The 26,098-nt window shown below is 36.8% G+C and overlaps 1 protein-coding gene across 1 annotated transcript in view; it reads left to right on the forward strand.

The window, feature by feature from the left end:
- Positions 1-4,720: 4,720 nt before the first annotated feature.
- Positions 4,721-26,098, forward strand: part of LOC5580182 (prion-like-(Q/N-rich) domain-bearing protein 25) — a 96,457-nt gene continuing 75,079 nt past the window's right edge. Inside the window, exon 1 of the mRNA XM_021857722.1 lies at positions 4,721-5,213. Coding sequence (XP_021713414.1) covers positions 5,156-5,213 — 58 coding nt within the window. The 5' untranslated portion in view covers positions 4,721-5,155. The remainder of the gene's footprint in view (positions 5,214-26,098) is intronic.

Raw genomic sequence — 26,098 nt, forward strand, 5'->3', positions numbered from 1 at the left:
GTCGCTCCAATCAAGCTTCGAAAATTTGTATTGCTTTCTAAAACTCTGGTTTCATCCGCAGCTTTGATAAACCCAGTCTCCATAGGCGTTTTTGCTCCTTTGGCATTTTGCATATCAAACTTTTCCGCAAGTCTCTCGATGTATCCTTTCAGCGATAAACTGTAATCACAGACAAACAGACGTCACACTCTCATCTTTGTCCATCGACCACCCTTTTAACGATCAATTCAAGAATATGGTAGGTGGCCAATCCGCCACCCGCAGCGCTCGCATCGTTTTTGTTCGCGTTTGACGTTTACACATTACCGCCTTCTGTTAGCCCGTCGGCCAAACACACTAATTTTAGCATTGAGCGTACATGTCCTCGTGACTATGATTTTGATCGAGATTTTGTTCAAAGTGTTACGTCTGTTTGTCTGTGCTGTAATTGCCACCTTTTCGTTGTATCTCTAATCCAAGGAAATATGACAGGTCTCCGAGATCAGACAGTTTGATTTTTTTTTTCAAATGAGTGTGCACAACTTGAATCTCAGCTTCAGTTTCCACTCCAACGATTATGTCGTCAACGTAAACTACAGGATAAATAATTTTCTTACCACTGGCCTTGACATATAAACAGGAATCAGTCTCGCTCTGTTGGAAACCAATTTTCATCAGAACATCACGAAGTCACTGGTTCCAACATTTTGCAGATTGTTTAAGGCTAAGGAGCCTGTCATTCGTTTTGGCAACAATGATGACTTTTCAGCTTGCATTTCAAAGTGATAAAACTCAGTCTTGATAGTTTATTTTGACTTGAAAAAGTATCACTGGCAGCGTTAACATGCATAAAGTATGCTGATAGTTTTTCAGCTGTGACAGTGCAAAACCAACTAATTTCCTTTGGTTTGAAATCTTGAGATGAATTAGCAACTATCATCAATGACGCGAACAAATTTCAATGACGGCCTACTTCGCCTTAAGTCCATATATACTCCTCCTCAATCTGCAAACTATACGCTCTTGACCGCGGCGTGACCAGGTGGTTGCCGCATGTATATTTCCTCTTGCAACTCACCATTTAAATATGCAGTCTTGACATCCAGCTGCTTGAGTATTAACTTACGATTGTTTGCAGCAGCCAAAAATGTTCTCTGGGTTGTATTATAACCATAACGTTGAGTGAACCCCTGGGCAACTGAACGAGCCTTGAATTTCGTGATCTCTCCAGCAGCATTGAGTTTTCTTCAAAATACCCATTTACAGCCAATACATTTGCCTCCTTTGGGTAAAGGCGCCAATTCCCATGTGCCGTTCTCTCGATGTGATTCCAATTCATCTAGCGTGGCGGCCTGTTATTGAGCTTCTTCCGGTGAATCTAACGCATCTTTCAAACTTATCGGATTGTACAGGTCTGACAGACTTCTAGCCAGGAAAACTTCATGGTTCAGTCTCTCCGGAGGTATTCCCTTTGATGCACGTGTTGATCTCCTTGCCGATTCTTGAATAACATCCGGTTCTTTGACATACGAATAGCTTTCATTCATCTGTTCTTCTGTTCCTGATAAACTCTTGAAACTATCATCACCGTTCTCGAAATCCACATCGTCATCTTGCTCGTCATTTGGATCGCAATCATTGTTTTCGAAATCTACTAAGAACTCGTTCGGCTTACATTTCATGTTGCAAACTTCTTCATTGCGTTTTTCATTTTCAAGAAATTTGGCATCTCGACTTATTATCACGGTGTTGATGCTTGGATCTAGAAAACGGTACGCTTTTCTTCCTTCAACATATCGAACGAATAGTAGTTTCTCAGCTCTCTTGTCAAATTTATTCCTTTTCTCTTTAGGTAAAGGGTAGATGTACCAATAGTGGAGGTACTAAACACGATTGAACTTCATTTAAATGCCCGAATTCAAGATGCGCTATTAATGTACATGTTGATGTTGTAACGGGAAGTAACGACCATTGACTTAAGGCTAAGTAGCCCGTCATTCGTTTTGGCAACAATGATGACTTTTCAGCTTGCATTTCAAAGTGATAAAACTCAGTCTTGATAGTTTATATTGACTTGAAAATTTATCACTATACACGCTGAAATGCATAAAATATGCTGATACTTTTTCAGCTGTGTCAGTGCAATACCAACTGATTTTTTTTATTCGAAATCGTGAGATGAATTAGCAACAATCATCAACGACGCGAACAAATTTCAATGACGGCCTACTTCGCCTTAATAAAAAAATAATGATTTCATCGCAGTAATCCACGGCATGTAAGTGAAAAACAATACCTCCCCTATTGGCACACTGTTCCTTTAGTTGCGGTATATTTTTAATTTGTGTTCCTATAGTTGCGGTATCCGTTGTTTTCTTATGGGATCCTCCACTATAGGAACACTTTTCCGCAACTATTGGTACAAGCGAGTAACGTTATAGCAATTTTAGTTATATTTCATCAGTTTTAAAGCAATTTGAACACTCTTTTCAACTATTCCGTGTATCAACAAGCCAATACGTCGATTGGCAGTGTCGGTTCTGTGATACATGTAATAAAATCAGTGAAAACGGCACTACCGGAAAGTTATCAATTTTTTCCACCTTTGGGCTCGGATTTCCCCAATGTGCAGTGGTTTGCTGGAGAATAATGTACAAGTGTTACTTATATATATCAAGTAAGTTACTAGGGTAAACGTAGTATTCTTTAATCGTATCGTTGCTTCACTTAATATGAAGTTCCTTAAATTTAAATTGGTTAACACCTCGTCTAATCCGAACATTTGATTATGAATCATCCAGTGTAGCACGTATCAGCCTAATTACACAGCACAACAAAAATGACATTTTTGCGTGTCTCAAGGATCAAATTATGTGTCTCTAGTAGATTTTGGGTCGCTGAATTTGATGCCGTTCTCAGAAATGTTCCACCACGTCACAATTTTTAGCTACAGGTCACCAAAGTTGTATAAAACACAGTTTTATTGATGTTTACGTGAAATTTAAGGTATAATTTATCAAACTTCTTTTGTGATTCAATCCACCAATCATGCAAAATAGGACTTGAACTTTCAATTTCGATGTAATTTGATAGTAATTTTTACCATTATATTCAATTTAAATCGATTTTTTCAATATGCTTACAGTTTTCATATAAAATTCTTCCACCAAAAAATAACATTTTACCAGCGGAAGAATTATGAACTTTGTTGATAAGTATTGTTTAACACATGAAGTTTGAGTTTTGTGACAAATTAAGCAAATAAATTGCCATACAAGTTGGAAAACTTGTATGCAAGTTGGCTGAAATCGTCAAATTTAGCATTTTTAACAGTCAATATCTCAAAAACTAGACGTACTATGAGATTTTTGAAAACGGCAATGAATTCAGCAACCCCTAATTGAGGAAATAGTGGTATTTTGCTGCTTGAGACAAAAACGTGTTCCACAGTGTTAGTTTATCCGGGCTATAATGTTCAGACATTATGTGCCACATCTCATTTCTTTTCACTGAATCGTACACCGCCATGCAATCAATAAACAGATGATGAGTCTGTGATTTATCCGGGAATTTATCTAGGATCATTCGCAAAGTAATCTTCTGATACGTTTTCAAGCCGCGGGCCGAAAACCAATTTTGTACACCAAACTCAGCAGGATAATCCCTCTTTAATTGGCACACTCCAGTCTGTGCCCTTTCTTGTAAATTGGGCGTATAAGGCTATCCAACCAACCGGTGTTCGATAGATCCATTCGTGAAGCTGATCACTCCCGTACTTGAGAAACTCGACCGTCCTGCCAAGCAGCCTAAAAGGCTGACAGCCTTTTTAAAGAGGTCGGTGGATAAACAGCTCCACTGTCATCACCATGCTCACCCTTATTCTCGCTGCATGTACATGACGGGATCGTTGCATAAAAACTCCGCATATCGTTCCGCTTCATACTAACTTGTGCTTCGTCGTTTCGCGTTCGATATTGAGGCTCATCAAGCCATACAAAATGACAGTTTAGTTCACTCTCGTTTTTTCAACTTTCCCGGTCAATATCCTGGAACTATTATACCCACAAACACGTCGGAACCCTTGAGGAACAAAATGGAGAAAGAATCATCCAAATCCGCTGACCCGTTCGCAAGCCATTTCGTGACATACAAACACCATTCCATTTTATTTATGTAGAAGATATATAGGGAAAGTGTACCAGTTATGGCCATAGTGGTTCCCTATTTGGCCATATGCACAATTTGGACAACTTTTACATTTTTAATCTTTTTGAATGTGTTAACATGAAGATTTACCCTTTATTTTACTGCTAAAACATAAAAGATTTTTCAAAATGTGAAAGCATTCTAGATATCACGTATGGCGAAATAGGGAACCACTATGGCCACAACTGGTACACCTACCCTAGATGTTTCATAGATTATGCACGTATGCTGACCTAGTTGTAATTGTAGAGCTTGCTCTATATTTTCAAAACTGAAATATAAGGCGATATTCTATAACTGTTTATAACTGTTTATGTGTCATATGGAGAACATTATTTCAGAATCTGAGCGATTCCAAGAATGGATTTTGGCCAACTAGATTAGCCAAATACACCTTAGTGCGTCGTCTTCCAATAACCTCCTGAGAGCGCAGCTCCGTTATTTGCTACCTCGTTTGACCGCGCTATATCTAGCTACCAGGTTGGGCTTGGTTGGTAATCATATTTATGGTCTGTTTTCCATCGGTTGGCCAGGAGTCGTAGTCGGTAGTCGGTGGTCGTTGGTTGGCGCGCGTGTGTGTCTTTTCCAGCTGGTCGCGGTCTGCCCGGCGTTTTTTTGGTCGCTCCATCCGTCGGTCATTACAAAAGGACAGTACACGGACTGTGATATCGCGTGTCGCTTATTGACGGTGACGGACGGTTTCGGTTTGTGTGGGTAGCTACGTGCGTGTGTTTGTCAGTGAGTAATCACTGTCTTCGCCACCATACCATAGGATAATGTCCACAGAGGACGGAACTACAACTACCGGTTGATTAGTTTACATTTTAGGGGCCATTACGATTGTTCTGTAAAACATGCTGCTCAGTGAATGGTTTGAAGAGCTGAAGTGCTTCATCGATTGACGGGAAAAAACCGTTGTGAATTACGTCCCTCTCCGCCAGTCAGTGGTGCGTGGGGAGGCGCAGTGTTAATGCTGATTAAATTAGTACCACAAGGATCCTTTGGTTTGCGTGTCGTTAACTCGAAAGGTTAGCTTCATTATGGTTTATGTTTTCAGATATTTTGAGTACTTGTGTCTTTAGTGCTTCAATTGAAATGAAGTACACGAACTGTTGATTAATTAACCCAAGGCGGTTACAATCAGGGATAATTTGTATTAAAAGTAACAAAAAGGGTTTCACAGATTTTTTCATATGTTTTTTATTATTATTTTATTATCACATAATATCATAATAAGTCCCATACCTAATGGATGTCGATTATTTTTGGTCAGTATACTCGTACATATATCTAGTTCCAAAAAGTGACCAAAGGATCTCGGGAATGTTCCAGTGGACGGAGTTATTCCAGTGGGTCACTGGGTCAGGTCGGGTGGAAAGGGTTCTGTGCTTTTGTGCCGCTGTTCTTAATGGTGCAAAACTCTTTATATATCGGATCTTAATGATTTAAAAAAATTAAAACGATTAAGCTTTAACTCAGGCCTATACGGGTAACAGATGAGGTCGTAGTACTATGCTAGTTATAGGTTAAATTGAATTTCATTGTCGATTAGAAATTAACATCGGGTGGTCGAGCTAGTACTTCATGTACTTACCAACTATTAGGCAAGTCACAATTCAGTTGACTAATTTGCTAAAGGTATTGTTGATTTCGGCCAGGCGATACATCTTCATGTTGTCGGATAAATGTGTGCTGCTGCAGCATGGAACCTGACAGAACGTGAAACGCTAAGGAAACAGCGGATGCATCTCTCTTGGGGGATGAAGCGATTCTTGGAAAAAGTGAAGTGTGAAGAAATAGAGCAGGTATGCTGTTCTCAAGAGACTTGCGAGTTCTATCAGCAGCTGGGCACATCTCGTAAAGCCCCTAGCCGAAATGTGCTGGAATAAGTATAGGAGTATCCTGATCCACAAACGTAATGATATCGAAAGATAGAAGAAGAACTTGGATAAACACTTGAATGGCACTGGAAGCGCAGGCAGTAGAGGTCTAGACAGCGAACAGTGGGTCAAACTGATGAAAAGTAGCAAAAAATTCTGTGTTGTGGTTTGAGTGCGGAAAATGATTCACCCCATTTCCGAAAGGAACAATTCTGGGGAATAGACTTAGCGGGGGTGGAATATTGCGAATCGAAACGGTTCGCATACGAACATTCCACATTATGAGAATTTTCTGTATTCGTTAACACTTCAGTCGTCGTGCTGTTGTATTATGTACAACAGTGGTGAAAAAACCTCGCTTATCGCACACAGCATCAGCGTGGTGGTTCTGGCGGTGGAAAACCACGCGAACAGGTATTGTTTGCAAATGATTTATGCGGAACGTCTTTCTGCGAAATGGTTAATCCCCTTTCTCAGAACTTATCAATTTATTACGTCTAATTTTAAGAGCTTATCGTTTCAAATTGTACAGAGGTATATGTGAGCCATCGATGACAGCCGCAGCATTATTTATGTTCTCCATTTCAACCAAGATCATCTTATTTACACGTAAATCAATAGTTTCGGCACCGTTAACAAAATTCACGTGACAGTGTTATGTAATAATTAACCTTTACGTCCCCGACCCCTGACAAGGCATTTTCAAATAGCTTCCATTTCATAAATTTTCATTCGATTGGTTTTTTGAAACCACTAGGGCAAGTGTACCATTAGTGGTGCACCTAAGGGAAAACTGCTAAAACACGGTGTTAAGATCATGAAATATATGATTTTAACGTATCATTCGATAGATCTCAAATCCTTCTATCATTCAAATGTATAAAAATCACGATTCATTTGAAATTTCCCTGCAAAAAGCCTTGCACCAATAATAGGAACACTGTTCCTTTAGTGGAGGTATATTTTAAGGATGGTTCCTTTAGTGGTGCAAACCATTGATTTCTTATGGGACCCTCCACTATGGGTACTGATGCACCACTATAGGTGCAAAGGAGCAAAAAAATTAAGCAAAATAATTGTTTTAAATAGTTTTACGGTTAAATTTCATGAATATTATTCGATTACTTGTATCATTTTCGCATCGTACATAATACAAAAATATCACATAATCAATTATTAGCGCGAAACATGCCAAAACACACTACCTCCACTATTGGAGCTACCTCCACTAAGGGAGCGTTTGCCCTAATGAAATACAAATTATTTGCCAAAAATGAACAATGCAGAATTCGGAACCATGCCGAAGATATTCTTGGTTCTACTGGGCACTGGGGTAAGGGATGGCACACAAATTATGTCACGCTAAATTTAGACTTTTTGACCACCTCCCCCCCCCTTTGTCACGTTTTTTGTATGAGTCCATCGAAAATTTTGTAAGGCTTGTCACGCTGGGCTTGATCCCCTCCCCCCTTGGAGCATGACGTAATTTGTGCATGACCCCTAAGGTGGTGCCTAATTTGAGAAATGTGATATATTTTTTTTTCAAATACAGCACCGTAGTTTAAATGTAAAACGTATGAAAATGGTTGATTGTAACAACATTTTAAATATTTGTCCATTCTGGAACACCGTGGCCGGTTCTGCCACTTTCTACGGCCAAAAAATATCATGCGACGTCTCAATCTTCATGAATTTAAGAAAACTTATCAATACATGAAGAATAAACTTGACATCAACATATTTGGCCACTCCAGAGCACCTGAAACAGGTTCCGCCAGGGCCTCTTTGGGGAGATTTCATAATTTCGAATCTACATATCGATGAACGTAGAACGAACATTGTAATAATGAATGTATTCACTCCAGAGCCCCTGGTACTGTTGTATGTCTATATGGAACAAAATGTGAACTTTTCCAACCTCTGACTGATGTTAATCAAACTAGAGAAGCAGTCCTGCTATTAAGTGAGTGGGTATCAAAAACGGCAATTTTTGGCGTTATAAAACATGTGAATGAACCCTAATGACAAGTAAGGGATTTGTCACTGTACTAATTTAGAGCAGAGCAATGCAGACGATTTTAAGCAAATCAAAATCTATGTTCATTGAACGAAGCTATTCAGCAATACCATGCTCAGGGCCGTGGGTTATAATCCCACTGGTCAAGGACCTATCTGAGTTGAAAATGTTATCCAAAAATGCATGAATGTAAATGCAAAAATTATTAATTGGCAAAAAAGCACGCAATTAATTACAGTGAAAATGCTTATTAGAGCTTTGAAGAAGCTGAGAAGCAGGCTCTGTTCCAATTGGAACGTAACGCTAACAGGAAGAAGTTCATTTTATTTATAATAAAAAGTGCTTCTAAGGCAAAAATGTTTGCAAAAAGTTCTCATTTTATTACTGTGGAAATGCTTATTAGCTGAGAAAAGGCTCTGTTCCATTTGGGACGTAACGCTAAATCTACGTTCACTGTATTTATAATAAAAATTGCTTGCTCCGTTCCTGTACAAACAGGAACCTAAGCAGGTGATCATTTCGTTTCAATAGATCATCATTGCAAATTTATTTCAAAAATGCTGGTTATTCAACACAAGACCATCAACCACAAAATCGAAAATTGCAATCGAAAGAGCAGACGGGAGCAGCTGGAATCATTTTCAGTATTCAAAAGGCATCCTAATTAAGAACTTATGCCAAAATCAGAGAGGTTCTTTGAGGTGATTTTTTGTTTTAGCTGTTTAAAGTTTTGCTAGTTATTTTATTCTATGTGGAAAATAAATGAAATGAAGGCTTCGGTTCTTACAACATTCCTGTAAGAAAAAAATCACAAACAGAATTGTGTATTAAACTTATTAATTTTGGTGATAACAATTCGATTATCACATAAAAAATATCATAGAACAACATAAATCTCTACAAAAGATACATTGTAATTCTCACAGATTTACAGAATCCACGTCATTCAATCAAACTGTTGAACAACTTGCGTTGGTCTGGCTTATAAATAATTGAGTTCACGATGTTTTGCTACTCATTTAACACATGTCAAATATATGTCAACAAAGTAGCATACTTGAATTGGTGCAATAAAATAGTTATTTTTTTTTACTTTTGTCCATAGGACGCAGCACTGTACGTCGTTGTTTTTTTTTTCACCCGCACACTTTGTTTTCGTCTTTTTTTTTTTTCGCAAAACGCGAACTGGACACAATTGATCTGGATTCCACCGCTCGCCCTCAAACGAGCATGCAATAAATTCAACGGATCAAACACTACTCGACAAAGTTTTGATTTTCTATTAATAATGTCTACTTGAAGGTTGCGTTGCGTGCTAACGGAGTATTTCGTAGATTGCATACTGAAAACTGTCATGTTAGAAACTTTACAACACTTATTCCAATTGCTCATGGAAAACTATTTTGGATCAAATAGTTATCCAATCTGAAGTCAGATATGCAAAGATATGATAATTTCCATTGCCGGCCACGCTCATCTTCTCCGTTACGAGCAATGGAAAATGATGATATGACTTGAAGCTTGAAGAGAGGCCAGCGACTCACCGACGCCCTCATAGATGTCAAGGAGTTGGATGATGGGAAGGGTAATGGTCTAGGATTCACTATAAGCGAGTGATGTGATCGGATTGAAATTTAGTGTATGTGTAGTTTAGTATACTTTTTGTAATTGAGTGTAAGTGTAAATGTAATGTTTTCATCATCGTTAGGAGTGAGGGATGAGACACAGGTATTTCCACCTTGTGCCCTAGCTAAGAAGCTTTGGTTTTAGCGCCATTACTCGCTCTTTGGAACGAGAAGATAAAATAACCCAACCCCATGCTATAGAAATAGCCCAGAATTAATAATAGCGGTGAAATCGGAACAAACTCACCAAATTCTTCCATTTATCGAAACGCCGGGTAAAAACACGTTTCCTCAAAAACTTTAATATTAATCTTTTGGGAATTTGAATCAAAATCGTCTGAATGGTTTCATATCTGAATTTGGTTTGAATCAATTTCTGCGAAGCACAATAATCATCATCGAATGCGGCTTTCATACTTAACACAGGTTTTCAAAACTTATTATCAGGAAGCATAAAATTAAAAATGATTAATAATCTCACAACCGAATGCTTTTTTATCTTATTTTGTCAAAGTTACACTTATTCCAAACGAAAAAAAAACTATCTGGGTGCCGTAACACTAACGGAATCATGCAATAATCTAGCACGCCACAAACCATCTTTAAGGCTCAAGAATCCATCGTTCAATCATCAGCAATCATCAAAATTAAAAAAACAGTTTTTTCGTTCAAATTTCAATCGATACTTATGAAAATCTATCATCGTATTTCAGTTAGCAAATGCAATGCAATGATAAATTTTCTTGAGCATTGCTTCGATTTTGAGTAAAACAACTGGTTTTGAAAATTTGTAAAACGATGATGGTTATTTTCCTCTTAAAATCTTCGCAAATAAAAATAACACTTAAATCACTGCACCATCAGCCAGTTTTATTGCAGCTGTTTAGCATTGTACAAAGCACCTGCTAATATCGGCGGGTTCTGGAACAACGAGAGCGCAAAACATTTTGTAGGAGGTATAGCGCCATTAGTCGAATCTATTTTTCACCGTCCAAAACGCGGAACCGAAGTAAACGTGACAGAAAATTCAAAACGCAGCCTCTCGCGCGCACGATTTACTGCGATCTCTTCGACAATATGTCTACTTGAAGGTTTCAAATAAAATGCCCCAAAATGCTGCCTTGAGGAGCACCAGCTCTTACTGGAAGTCTTTCAGACTTGAAGTTCTGACAATTAACCTGACGTGTTCGATTTGACTGGTAACTTTGGATTACTCTAACAATGCATATTGGAAAATTAAAGTTTTTTTTATTTAATTTAACAATCAAAGTTTCTTGCCAAACACTGTCGAATGCTTTTTCTATGTCTAGAAGAGCAAGATCAGTAGAATAGTTGGAATGTATAAAATTTGTTACAAGTAAAAATTGGTAAGTGGTCGAATGTCCATGTCGGAATCCGAACTGTTCATTGACAACCATTTCATTGATGTGGACCATCATTCTGTTTAAAATGACCTATTCAAATAGTTTACTGGTGAAGGAAAGTAATCTGATTGGACGATAGCTTAAAGCTTCTGCAGGATTTTTGTCTGGTTTCAAAATTGGTACAACCTTGAAATTTTTCCATTTGTCAGGAACATATGCCAATGTAAAACATTTGTTAAATATATCAACTAAGAACAGTGGCGCAACCAGGGGGGGCCAAAACCCACTTAGAGCCGAAAAAAATTAAGGATAACCAAGCATATTTTTGAAACTCATTACTACACATCTTATGCAACTACGCAGCAGTAACTTAGTTTGGTTCATTTTAGCAGTAGTTTCAGAGGTTTTTACGTTTAGTTTAGTTACGTTTTCAAAGGTGTTTTTTTTTCCACCGTCAAGTTAACATAAGATGTAGCATCCGAAGCATTACAAATGTTTCAGTTAGCTCGGTATTTAATTATTTTTTTAACTATTTTTTTAAAGCATATCAATTTACGTATAAGTAATTCTTTAGATTTTGAAGATTATGGAAAATATCAGGAGTTTCAACAATTATGAGATTTTGCGGCTGTTGATCCTGAATACAGTATTTAATCAATCAGATTATGAAATCATACAAAAACAAAATTTGATGGTCTTATTGAAAAAATGTTTAACTCGGTTTTGACTTTTAGACTCGATTTTCTGGTTTGTCGATTCTCTAACATGAGAAAGTTAAGCTCCCACTGGAAGTTAAGTATGGCAATGCTGGTTTGCCTTCGACCGGCTGTAACAATTATTGCAATAATTTCTATTTCAAAATTTTGCGCATTGTTGAAAAATTGAAAAAATATTTAAAGAACAACATAGATGGACGACTAAACGATATCACGTATTATATTGTAATATATTGTAATCTTGTTTGATCAATTTTTACTATGCGTGTTAAAATAGTGATGTTTACTTATATCTTCAAGTCGGGTTTTGCTACTAAAAATTACCATCTTTATTCAAATTTACAAATACCAAAACATCAAGCCTCAGCATCGCATCCAACAACCAAATCACCGACGATGATACATAAAGTCGGCGTTCCTGGAAACAATTGTGTAGTAGTTTCAGCAATTACTGCGTCCAACTGAGAAATATTATTTTCAGAATTTTTGTTTCTTAATTGTGAAAATCGTTTTTAATTTCTTACTGCAAATCCTTCCATATAATTTTCATAGCATGATCGTGAGTGCGTTGAAATTGCCTTCTCTTCACGTTTTTAAGACGGATCAAGAGTTTAAGATCATCGTCCTTAATCAAGGATTCAAATTTTTCTTCACATTTTGGAATTGCAATGCTCCTGGCTTCAACAATAAAATTCGTTAAAGTTTCAAGAGCATTGTCAATATAAAGTTTTGTTTGCAAAGAAATGTTAACATCAGGATTAGAGTCAATATACGTTTCATATATACTCCAGTCGACTCGAAAATAATGGAAAGTGAAGCTGATAGGATTGAGAATCGCTTCATGAGATATTTGAAACGTAACAGGGACATGATCAGAATCAAAATCAGCATGAGTAACTAATTGGCTACGAAGATGACTAGAGTCGGTTAAGACCAAATCAATCGTACATGGATTTCTAGAAGAGCAAAAACATGTAGGGCTATCAGGGAATTGAATTCAGAAATATCCCGAAGAGCACTCATCAAATAAAGTTCTGCCGTTGGAATCACTTTGCGAATTATTCCACGACCGATGTTTGACATTGAAGTCACCAATGACAAACAAATTTGACTTATTGCGAGTCAATTTTCGGAAGTCAGTTTGGAGCAAATTAACTTGCTGTCCAGAGCATTGAAAAGGCAAATGGGCAGCTATGAAAGTATATTTACCAAGCTGTGTCTCAACAGCAACACCTAAAGTTTCAAAAACTTTAGTTTCAAATGACGAAAACAGTTGATGTTTTATACGCTTATGAATGATGATTGCAACTCCCCCACATGCCCCTTCAAGTCGATCATTACGATGAACAAAAAATTTAGGATCTCTTTTGAGTTTGGATCCAGGTTTCAAATAAGTTTCGGTAATAACTGCTATATGCACGTTATTAGCTGTAAGAAAAACCATTCAGAGAACGAGCATTCCAATTTGAAATATTCAAATTATTATTTGGATCCATTAGAAAAACGTAATCCAATAACAATTTGATTTGTAAATTTTACACCAACTTGGACTGCTTCAGTCATAGTGGTGGCTTTGAACATTGTATCAATCATTAGATTCAATTGATCAGTTAGAAAATTAAAATCAGAGGCAGACATATCACTTGAAGTGGGTACACCTGATGATTTCCCATTAGAATTTTCGGTAGACGAAGAAGCGGAGTAGGAGTTACCTGTGGCGGAAGGGTTTTTTCCATTTGATTTGAAACAAGTAGAATGGGTACTCATAGTACGAATAGGGGAGGAGTTCAAATTACCTGCTACGATATCGGCAAAAGATTTTCCGTGGGTAGATACATTCGGAATTGAATGATTGTGATTCCTAACCAAGGGATCGTTAACTGGAAAATGAGCATTGTTCGATACTCTACCAGGCAAATTCCGGAAACGACCGTTATTGTAACGGATAGGGGGAGATCCCCCAGTGCCGGACAGCACCCAATACCGGACAAAGTCGAAATATTGAGAAATCATGGTCCAATCAAGATGGTGTATTAGTAGAAAAGAAAGCTATTATGTAGACTAATGTTTGCGTAGAATAACGAATCCTTGAAATATGCATGCCTTTTAAAAAAGTAGAAAAGTTTGAAAATCTTTAAAAAATTGAGGTATTCTCTTAATTTTGAGCCTATTTAGTAATTATTTTGAATATGAAAAAATACCATGGATCACGCAAGCATGATCGAACATGATCCTAATTTGATAGAATGAATGTATTTTGTACCATAATTGAACTAAATATGGATAAATTACAATTTCCGTTAAGCACCTCCTGTCCCTCAGTTTCGGACAGCTTCATTTGTTATATGATATCTTTGTAATTATTGCGTCAGTGTCTCAAAATACTTTAATTTTTCATGGGTTCCGTCGATCATGGTATCAAACATGCAATAAAATTAAGAAGAATGAACATTCAGAACAACATCGTAAAATGTGCTATTTTCCATCATATATGGAAGAGTTTTATGATGGTACTAAAAAACATCATCAAAATGCATTGTCAAAATTCATATTTATATTTTCACATTTATTTTTGTACACTATAAAATGATAATATTTATCACAAATGGGTAACACGAGCCAATAAAATCAATAGCTTTCGAATTATGAATTTAGTGGCTTAAGTGTCCGGTACTGGGGGATCTCCCCCTATTATCTTTCATCTGCCTGGCACGAGCCTCAATGAATCTTTTACGTGAAGGGCAATTCCAAAAATTGGACTTATGATTAGCCCCGCAATTAGAGCATATGAACTTGGTGGTATCTTCCTTCACTGGACAGACGTCCTTAGCGTGAGAAGAACCTCCGCAAATCATGCATTTAGCATCCATGCGACAATTTTTTGTACCATGACCCCACTTTTGGCACCGACGACACTGAGTGGGGTTCTGGTAATTTCCTCCAGGTTTCTGGAAATGTTCCCATTTTATTTAGTTCTTTTTTGTTAAAGTGAACTAAATAATATTTTTGAGAAAGCCCTTTCTGAACAATACCAGATTGGGTTCTTTTTTTCATAATGATTACTTGAACTGGGGAAAATCCAAGTAAATCATTTATTCCATTTTTGATCTCTTCAGGTGACTTAAAGTCACTTGAGAGACCTTTAAAAGACAACTTTGAACAAACGTTCAGTTTTGTCGTCATAAGTAAAACATTTGTGCTTCTTCTCTTCAAGATGTTTGAGAAGAAGTTCGCGATCTTTAAGAGTTTCCGGCAAAACGCGACAGTCTCCTTTCTTTGCGATTTGGAAGGAAACCTTGATTCCCCTTATGGAGTTTAAGATCTCCTGCCTAAATCCCCCAAATTCGGAACAACTGACCACGATAGGCGGCACTTTTGCTTCCTCACTTGAATCAAAGAGCCTGGGCTATAGGCTGCTTCGATTTGTCTAGAGCATCGAACTGATTGCTCATTTCGATGCAATTATCAACATCATCCATTTCACCCTTGGAAGAATGTTCGCATTCCGGAGGAACGTCCTTTCTTCCATTCTTGTAACGTTTAGTGACAGTTTTAAACCCCATTTTTTTTTTTTGAAGAAAGTTGTGAATTCAGAGATTCATCCTTCCTTTTGTCTGTAGGTGCAACCATGTTTAGTGAATAAACGAAAGAAGACGAGACCTCCTGAGAGGTTTTTTCCCAAGACGGTGTCCAAGAAGGATTACCACCGCTAGCTTTCGCTAACGGGTCCAACGTAAAATCAAAGGCACGGGTCCAAACAAGGATCGTAAAGGGATCAATAGTAGAGAAATAATCCTGAAAAGTACTGATTTTTGTAGCACTAAAAAGTACTTTTTTTTCTTTATTATATATTTTTATTAGTAACATTCCAAACATTACATTCATTTCTTATATATAGGTGTTCTGTGTTATTAGACAACACTATCATCTTAATTTGGTAAAAAAATTTAAGATTTAATTAACATTTTGTTAATAACATATTACATTTCATTTGCCGTAGCAGTTCAGATTTTTTACAGGTGAGATGATTTTACCTGCTTATAAGAGAAATAAAGTTTTTAATATACTTAACCTAACTTAACCTAAACATATAACGCATTAATCGTGGCAATAGAAGATTGTAACGATTTTTGCCTGAAATTATTAATTATTTTATTTGACATTTGTTCCAATGTTTCAACATTGGATATTCTATGTAACTCATTGGTACTATACCAGGGAGGAAGCTTCAAGATCAATTTCAAAATTTTATTTTGAATTCTCTGTAGAGCTTTCTTCCTGGTATTACAACAGCTAGTCCATATTGGTACAGCATACAACATGGCTGGACTGAAAATTTGTTTGAATATCAAAAGCTTGTTCTTAAGACAAAGCTTTGATTTTCTATTAATAAAGGGATAGAGACATTTTACATATTTGTTACATTTGGCTTGAATGCCCTCAATGTGATTTTTGAAAGTTAAATTCTTATCTAGCATGAGTCCTAGATACTTAACTTCATCTGACCAATTTATTGGAACCCCTCTCATCGTGACAACATGTCTACTTGAAGGTTTCAAATAAAGAGCTTTTGGAAGCATTAGGAGAAATCTTCCATTTTTGCAAGTATGAAGAAAAAATATCCAAACTTTTTTGCAATCTACTACAGATGACACGCAAGCTTCGCAAGATTTTTGACATCCCTGAGGTAACTCAGGTAAGTCAGATGTGAAAATATTGTATAATATTGGTCCCAAAATGCTGCCTTGAGGAACACCAGCTCTTACAGGAAGTCTTTCAGATCTGGAGTTCTGATAATTAACCTGAAGTGTACGATTTGACAGATAACTTTGAATTATTCTAACAATGTATGTTGGAAAATTAAAGTTTTTCAATTTTACAATCAAACCGTCATGCCAAACACTGTCGAATGCTTTTTCTATGTCTAGAAGAGCAAGACCAGTAGAGTAGCCTTCAGATTTGTTGGAACGGATCAAATTTGTTACACGTAAAAGTTGATGAGTGGTCGAATGTCCATGGCGGAATCCGAACTGTTCATTGGCAAAAATTGAATTTTCGTTGATGTGGGCCATCATTCTGTTCAAAATAACCTTTTCAAAAAGATTACTGATGGAGGATAGCAAACTGATTGAACGATAGCTAGAAGCTTCTGCAGGATTTTTGTCTGGTTTTAAAATTGGAACAACCTTAGCATTTTTCCATTTGTCAACTGAATAGTACTGTTTTGTAGCACTGTTCTATTGCTTTAGGTAGTTTTTAAAGAACTTCCAAGAGCAGAGAGAATTTGTGTACCCACAGCACGAAGGTACGATGCGCACTGACAGTGTGATGACTAATTGTTTTTACATCGCTTGCAAGCATGCCAATACTTAGGAGAATACATGAATTTTCACAACGAATACAATGTTTCGGTGGTGGAGAGGGAGGATTTCTGTTAGTTAGAATGATTTGGGCTAGTTTCACGGTCACCATGAGGTTATTTAGTATCTGCCTGCTGCGCAACACAGCTACACGACATGGCATACAATAGTGCCCGAAGAATATCGGTTAGTTATTTGACTGGGTATAAGACTCACACGCAAACATGGTTTCAAATTGGAATAATATGTACCTCTCATTGTGGGAATTATTTACCTTTGGGACGATTTTGGCTATAATCGACCGATGCGTAGATTTTATCTTCGAAAACGTAGTACCGTCAAAACGAGTATCACACAAGGAAAAATAAATAAAAATTGCTGGATACAAGTTGTTTTGTTTCATAAAAACAAAAACAACTTATTCAAATGCAAAAAGTGTTATATACCTTCAATCATGTAATAGCAACTAAATAATAAATCACAAAATGAAAGTTATTTCATTATGCTCGCTTCTTGGGAAGCAAATGAAGAAGAGCTTGATGTTACAAAGCTAATTCTTCCTGAGAGATCCACAACGCAATTCAAAAAGTTGACTCGCAAACAATCACTCTAGATAATTTCTTGTGAGGGAAAAACTTTCGAGTTTTCTTCGTCATCGGCTAGTTTGCCGTTTTCCCATGCAACAATAACCAAACTTAATAATTTATTTAACCTCCGTATCAGCCTTCATGTGTCACCTGTATACGTGGGAATCAAATTATAGTTAACGATGGTGATAAATATCCTCCGCTATGTGAAACGTACAACGTCTCGTCCAATTTTTGGGAAACATAAATCGTAAATTTGATTCGATCGCTAGCTGCACAGAGTAAACACACTCCGAAATGCAAATATGAGGCAGGTTAATCCAATTGCTGTTTATATCTTCCGTTGTTTCCCATTTCAGTTCGATAACCAAGAAAGGAACCAGGGAAGGTGTACAACATATCGACCTAATGCTTATTTATTGAGTAAAAGGGCAAGTTCCCTAGTTTTTGGCCAAATCGTACACTCAATATTTTGTTAAAAATTTCAAAATTCTACGAAAAAAATATTATTTTGTATTGAAAATCCTACTATTGGTTAAGAAAGATGCAAAGGGGCTCAGATTTCAAGCAGAATGAATTGCTTCAAGTAGATTATGGGAAAATTACAATGTTTCATCGAGTTACCATTTATGTATTTTTTTATTCATTTCGATGTATGACTAAAATATCCATAATGACAGCTGTGTTCTTAACTAGTATACTTACCCTTTGTTGCAATACTTTGAAGTTTTCCGATACCAGGAAAAACAACATAAGAAAGAAAAATAGTAGCAAACCATCTCCAGCACTCGTTCCATCATCAGGAAACCCCATTAAAATACAGTGGAGCCTTTTCCTACACGGTAGTAGATGATGAAAACAGCCACCGTAGTTACACGAATATTCTTATACAGCTATTCCCCGAAACCTTTAGGCATTCAATGTGATATATTTAGTGTTTCAAAACATTCAATGCTAAAATTCATTGACTAAACAACCAATCGTAAGAGTTAAGAGGCTTGACTCAGATTCAGCTTCTAACAGCTAATAAAATCAGCTTCTAATCAAAGCATACAACTTTGTGTCATTAGCTCGTTAAGCATCATATCAGTAGGGATAGTAAAAATAATTAAAGGATATATACATTCTACTAGATCTTATAGAGGAGAATCGCTCAAAAGTAATCAACTTAACCCGATTTGATGGTGTCGTTATTTTCGATTCAATTCAACTTCATTCAATAAAAAAAATTACGAAGTACTGATTTTCACGAAAAAAAGTTGACAATTCTTCATAACAATCCAACAAAATGTTAGTTATCATCTCCAGTTTGCGGTACAGAAAAATGGGATATCTTTCATAATGCGGATAACTTGGATTGTGCAGTACCCACAATATATTAAACAAAATAACTTAATTTCTGTCATTCAGTTAACCAAAAAAAATAATAATAATAAAACAATAATAACGCGATAGTAAAGAGTATTAATATGTAACTTCATGTCAGATTTATTTTCGTTGGAATCGAGAAGAATTGAGGCTATATGAAAAGTTTATAACATGATGAGATTTAAGATTAAAGTAAATTTTTGTTTTACGGAAGTTATGTTGGTCGCAATAATGACGATTTTTATGAATATCGTATTTTGAATAGATATATATTGATTTTATAAATCTGTGAGTTTTTTTTTCCATTCTACGGAAGCTATTCATTCTTGGTCTAATCCAATAAAAAAACATTCGAGAACTTTTCCAAAGAGCTCACGAGGAATATCCCTTGTAATTCTCCCACGAACTTTTCAGGTATTGAACCTTGTGCTTTTAAAAGATTCCTCTGAGAATTTATACAGGGTTTCTTCATGAATTATTTCCGTTCTTAATCAGTGCTTTCTCCAAGAAATCCTTAACCAGTTTTCTCTAAGTTTCTCCTGGGATCCCCACGAAAACCATTCCCGGGATTAGTAATTTCCATTCAACAGATTTTACCTGAAATTTCTTAAGGATTTCTGATTTTACCAGAAAGTTTCTCAGAGAATCTCTATCAAATTGCTTATAAAAATCTGGAGAATTTCGACAGAACATGCATTGGAAATTCTTTTAAACATTGCTCCCCGAAGGTCTTCTACGTACTTATCACATTTAAATTCTGGTTGTTGTTAATATTGTAATCCTGTTGTTCATTATTGAATTGTTTGAGATTTTCTGGAATTACTGCGGATTCCTAAAAAAAAAAAAAAAAATACCAGGGACTCTAGGAGTCTTACCAGGATTATCTTCATGATCACCAAGCAAGGATTATTTCTAAAATTCTATTTCTTAGGGTTAGAGAAAGACTACCTGAATTTTTTTTCAGCACTATTGGTCATTCCATGAGCTGGCGCATTGGAAGTTGATATGGGATTTCCAGCTCAAACATGGGAAACGGCACATCATCTACTGTTTGGTTCAGGAAAATTGACTGCTAAGTCCGGTTCACCGCAGAACAACCTCAAGCGCAAAGTTGAACAGCAGGCACGAAAGTTCATCACATTGTCGTAGTCCCCGGTGGGATTCGAATGAACAGGAGTGTTAGCCCGAGATCTTCACGCACCCGACCAGTGGATTACAACAAAATTGTTGCACAATTGTAACATGATTTGTTATTATTAACAAATTTTGTTTGAATTTTTGTGTCAAGCACTTTGATTTGACGGGCGTTTCAAATTTGTTTCGACTTGAAACATAATTATAACAAAGTTTTATATAAAATTTTTGAGAGCACTTGATTATAAGAAATTTTAAATCAATTCAGGTTTGGAAAATAACAAATGAGTTATTATTTTGTTCGGAAAATAACAAAATGAGTTATTATTTTGTTTGAATTGAAACAAAATGAGTTACATTTTTGTTTAAATTATAACATATTTTGTTTCAAATTTGTTTAGTGTTATAATTTGTTATTTAAACTACTAACCAGCCAAAATTATAACATATTTTGATAGAAAAAATACGCTAACTGAGTAACAAAATCTGTTACAACTCTGTTGTAATTAACTGGTCGGGCATTTTTGCACATCTATCGTTGCTTTAAGGTGAAACATCTCGGAATACGAAGATGGCCGACTTGTGCCCCTACTCACGTTTTCAAAGGCACTAAACTAGAGAAGGATTTGGCAAACTTATCTGATTTTCTTATTTTAAGCTTTCTGCCAGTGCACAAGGCCAAAATAAAAAGTGCACTGTTGTTGGGTGCTTTTTTCGCGAGATTTGTGCCTTTGAAGTTGATTCCAAACTGTTTCACCTTAATCAATCTTGTAAGCTTCCCGGGAAAGCTATTCTCGTCCATAAGCATCCATAGCCTGTACACCGTCAATACTGTTGTATGCCGCCTTGAAATCGATGAACAGGTGGTGGGTAGGGACCTGGTACTCACGGCATTTCTGGAAGATTTGTTGTTCTTGAGCTGTTGAATGGCATCCTTAACTTCCCGCCATTCAGGTGTTTGTCGAAGTACTGCTTCCACCTTTCGATCGCCTAACGTTCGTCCGCTAAGATGCTCCCATCCTTATCCTGCACATCTTGGTTTGCGGCACGAAGCCATTGCGGGATACGTCGAGCTTCGTGATAGAACTTCCGTGATTTTTGAGACCGGCTCAGCTATTCTGCCTTCTACCACTCCGTCTCCTCCGGCGTTTTTTTTTTCTCCCGAAAGAGACGGGACTGCATGATAGTTCAGACAGCGTTCTTCATCTCTAGAATCTGCTTACATTCCTCGTCTAACCAATCGCTCCGTCGACTTCGTCCCATGTACCCGCCATTCTTAGCTGCATCGGCTAGTTCGCCGCTGTGGTATTCGCAGATTGTGTCGGTTCGTATTTTCTCGTTGATTATTTGTTGCTTGCATGCACTCGGGCTGGCTTGCAGGGCACGACACTAACTATCTAGATTTCCAGAGGACCATTCATCCTAAATTTTCGTTGGACTATAGTGCGCAGTTTAGCGTAAAGTTCTTCTCTGGCACTAGGATGATGATCAGCCGCCCCTGCAATGAGAACAAACGCTGTTGTGAGGTTTTTTTTTATGGAGAAGAGGGGGGGGGGCAAGAAGAATATAAAGCGGATGTTTGCAGGTTTTTTACCAAAATGATTTTATATTAAAAACTAGTGGTCCCGGCAAACTTCGTCTTGCCATCAAGTAGGCTATTGTATAAGCTATGGGTCGTCCCATACAAAATGACAGTTCCGTCCACTCTCGTTTTTTCGACTTTCCCGTTGAATATCCTGGAATTTTTATACGCACAAACACATCAGAACCCTTGACGAACAAAACGGAGAAATAATCATTCAAATCCGTTAACCCGTTCGTAAGCCATTTCGTGACATACAAACACCATTCCATTTTTATTTATATAGATTGACTATACTGCCCATAACTGCAAAACAGTCACATTCGACATTTTTGACAAATTGGAGTTAATACCATGAAGAGTCATCAAATGATAAATACTTTCGATCAACTTACTGAAATCTGTGAGACTGTTCTAGAAAATTCGAAAAAAATACCAAGTTGTTTTGTCACACTGGTAATTATAACCGCATAACACATTGAGGTTATAAATGAGCCTCGTAATGTAATAGCAATGAAATTTCTATCAGAATTATTTTCTGACTATTCACCTAGTATGCGATATGAGTTGTACAAAATATCAGCCTAAAATACCGTTTTGATTCATATTACGGACAGCTTCAAATTCCGGACACTCTCGTTTGTATGGGAAACATTTCACACGAAATGTTTCAATTTTCGCCGTCCAAAAGTTCTCATTTTCGAGGCTCGTTTTATTAGGTTTTTTCCATAAATATCATTGCAAATTTATAATGCCCAACTACCTTAGACGTCTCTTAAGTGGTTGAACGATTTCAATTGATGATTTGACTGTTCCATTAATGATTATCATGAGCTGTCCGTAATTCGAATCAAAGCGTCCGGAATATGAGGCAAAAGTGAGGGAGCGTCCGGAATAAGAATCATGAAAAGGCCACACGTTTTGATTTATTTAAAATTATTCAAGTTGTGGACGTGTTTTCTTTACCCACCATCCAAAAGTTAAGGGCTTCCGACGCTCGATAACGCTAAAAAATCATACCGAATGATTTATTTTGTATGGTCCAAGCTGGGTTATACTTCACTGAGGCCTTAAGTGTCCGTAATATGAATCAAAACGGTAGGCACTTTTGAGTTCCAGGTAATTTTTAGAAATCTCATACTGCCATAAATTGCACACTTGGTATTCCATTTACCCAATGCCTACTTTTGTCGAATGTTACAAATATGCAGTTATGGGCAGTATAGTACAGTTCATTTATCATTGACGTTTGGACAGTATTTTTTACAATTTTTGAAAAAATATTTTTTTTTTATAAAAAAACGATTATTTCCACATTTGAGACCAATGAATTCCTACAACAACTACTCTGATCTTGAAAAAATATTCAGAAAAATATGTATGGTACTAGAAATGTTTATTAAAAATCTTTTTTTACTATTTAGTTATGTCGGTAGCTGTAAGCTTATGAGATTATACTTCTGTTAAAAATTCTAAAAAGATTAAAGAAATAGTCCAATTTGTCGACGAATCATGCAAAAATCTGTCAAGTAACTATTAATTAGCAGTTAATATGATATGTATTACTACAAAACATTAGTCATCCTTTTTTTTGCAAAGTCGCAAAAATTCTGTCAGATTTGGTTTGGGACTATGGCGTAGTCAATCAAATTAAAGTTTAGTTCCATCAAATTGGGTTAACCGTCTGATTCAAAAAGATTGGCGAAAATCATCATAAATTGGAAGATTACTGTAGCAAGTAGGAAACCCCTAACCATAGGATAGGGCGCGTCAACGGTGGAAACGGTGCACTGTCTGTGGGGTCAGGATCGGGCACAAGCCGGACCAGAGAACGCGCACGGTCCACAGGAAGAAAATTTAAATAATTGATCAGAACGGCGCTGTTTTTGTTGGCCAACGACGATGGTGCGAAACGAAAACGAGGTAAACTTACTACCGTCAAGCTACCATTCACCGTGCATTTAAGAAAAAATGCACTTCCAAAAATTATATAATTTTTCCAAATAATTTAAAGCGTACTAGAATACCACTATGTAGCGTGCAATTATATAATAATTCAGGGAAAAATCTAAAACTAGTGATGCATAACAAAAAATTACTCAAAAATTATGTTTGAAAATGTCATGTTAAGTTCGCCTCGTACCGTTCTATGTCACCATTTACCGTGCACACTAGTGCACCATTCACCGTGCGTATAGTTTTCGTCATGATTAATTTTGTATCTTGAAAAAAAAAAACGTTGTTGATAGAGCAATTATGTTGCTAGTAGTGTGAGCACTCATTTTTAATAGTATTCAAATATTCATTTACAATAAAAACCATAAAAAGTTTTAAAATTGGCCAAATAATTATTTTTTCATTAAAATCGTTATTGGCGGTTTTACTGTACTGTCCAAACCATTCTATGTTCACTCAACAACTAAATATGAAGTAGTTTAATGACGACATAACAATATATCTAATATTACCGACAAATTTCATGACTTTTACACTAATGCACGGTAATAGGAACCATATATATTGGAGAGGATCTATTCACCGTGCATTTGAGTTTCGATTGAAACTCAATAAAAAATACTAATTTACATAAAATCTCATTGCTCATACGATGAAATACATCTTACTAATAGTATCCACAGGGAAAACTTGTTGAAATTTTGAAAAATTTGATACTCTATCGTTAAAATGAAAAATGTGATTTTTTGGCATTTCTACTAAGAGTGTTGAAAAATCTCATTCTCAAACAAAATTCACATGATTGTGGCTACATAAACAAGGTTTTTCAAAATGCTTTTTGACAAAAACTACATCATTTCATCAGTTTTATCTTGTTTTGCTGACAAAAGAATAATTTGTGAAAATTGTATGAATATTCTGTAGGAATTTGTATATGTGCACGGTGAATGGAGGCCGCACGGTGACTGGTGACTTAACGGTACTACGGTATGGAAAACCTATGCAATGTATCATGTGTGGGGATGTAGGTATTTCGTTGGCTGCCGCGCAAAGTCCAGTCTGCCTTTTGTTTGTTGCAAGTAGACAAACAAAATTGGAACATGTGGAAGTGACGGGCGGTAGTAAATGATTATCCAGCTAATACGGTAGGTATCCATCAATGGAGCGGGCGGATGGATAGACGGAAAAACGGGCGGCAACGTTGACCTTTCTATGTTCGCCCCATCAATGACGTCACCAGTTCGAGTATTGATCGGAATGAGTCCAGTGTTGAACTGTGTAGGGAAAAGAATAATTTCGTGTTAAAGCAGGGCTGCCCAACGTACGGCCCGTGGGCCGCATCCGGCCCGCGACCTCATTTTGGGCGGCCCGCGGAGGGTTCGAAGGTTCTTCCCATATTTGGCCCGTTGACTATCCTACCAACCCGAAGCTAGAAAACACCAAACCTATTTAATTTTCAATTTAGTATCAACCTAATATATTTTAGGTTGTTTTGTTTCCTTTAAATCTTCTTAGCATTCTCAAAGATTTCAAGGTTGCATTTCGAAATGATTATTGAGTGAGACTCTGATGGAATCCTAGGCACGATTCTTATGAAGTCCTGGACATTTTGCCCAAGATTTTAATAAAAGCTTGATCAAGATTTTAGCACATTTTGGGTCGGATTCTTACAGAATTTGGAGCTTGACTTTTATGAAATCCTGCGAATTATTCGCATGGAGTCCAAAATTTTTGATTCTGCAAAATATTTTGCACAAGATTATTATATAATTTTGGAAGAAACTCTCACAATATCCGGCAGAATGCTTTTTTTTTAATGTGGCCCTTATTTTTAAATGTGCTTTTTTTAAATGTGGCCCGCGGCACAACATTGTTTATGTGATTTGGCCCGCGGTTCAAAAAGGTTGGGCAGGCCTGTGTTAAAGGATAACCCAGGGCAAGATGGGTAAGTGCCATTTTTGAGCGCATTTACTGCAAAAGTGAGGTCATGGCAGCGAACATTGCTGCATGGTTTCTAAATGTATGTTTTACGGAGATTCTTCTCACGCTAAGGACGTCTGTCATGTGAAGGAAGATACCAAAAAAAATGTATGCGCAAATTGCAAGGACAACCATAAGTCTAGTTTTTGGAATTGCCCTTTGCACAAACGAATCCTTGAGGCTTGTTGAGAGACGAATGGTTATCGTAACGGTCAACTGAATAGAATAAATCAAAAGAAATTGTCATTAGTGACTTTAATGCCAAACATCGCTTATGGAATAATTCACGAAGTAATTCCTACGGCAGAATTTCATTTGATGAGTGCTTTTCAGGATATTTCTCA

This window comes from Aedes aegypti, chromosome 1, assembly GCF_002204515.2.
Source record: "Aedes aegypti strain LVP_AGWG chromosome 1, AaegL5.0 Primary Assembly, whole genome shotgun sequence".
NCBI lineage: Eukaryota > Metazoa > Arthropoda > Insecta > Diptera > Culicidae > Aedes > Aedes aegypti.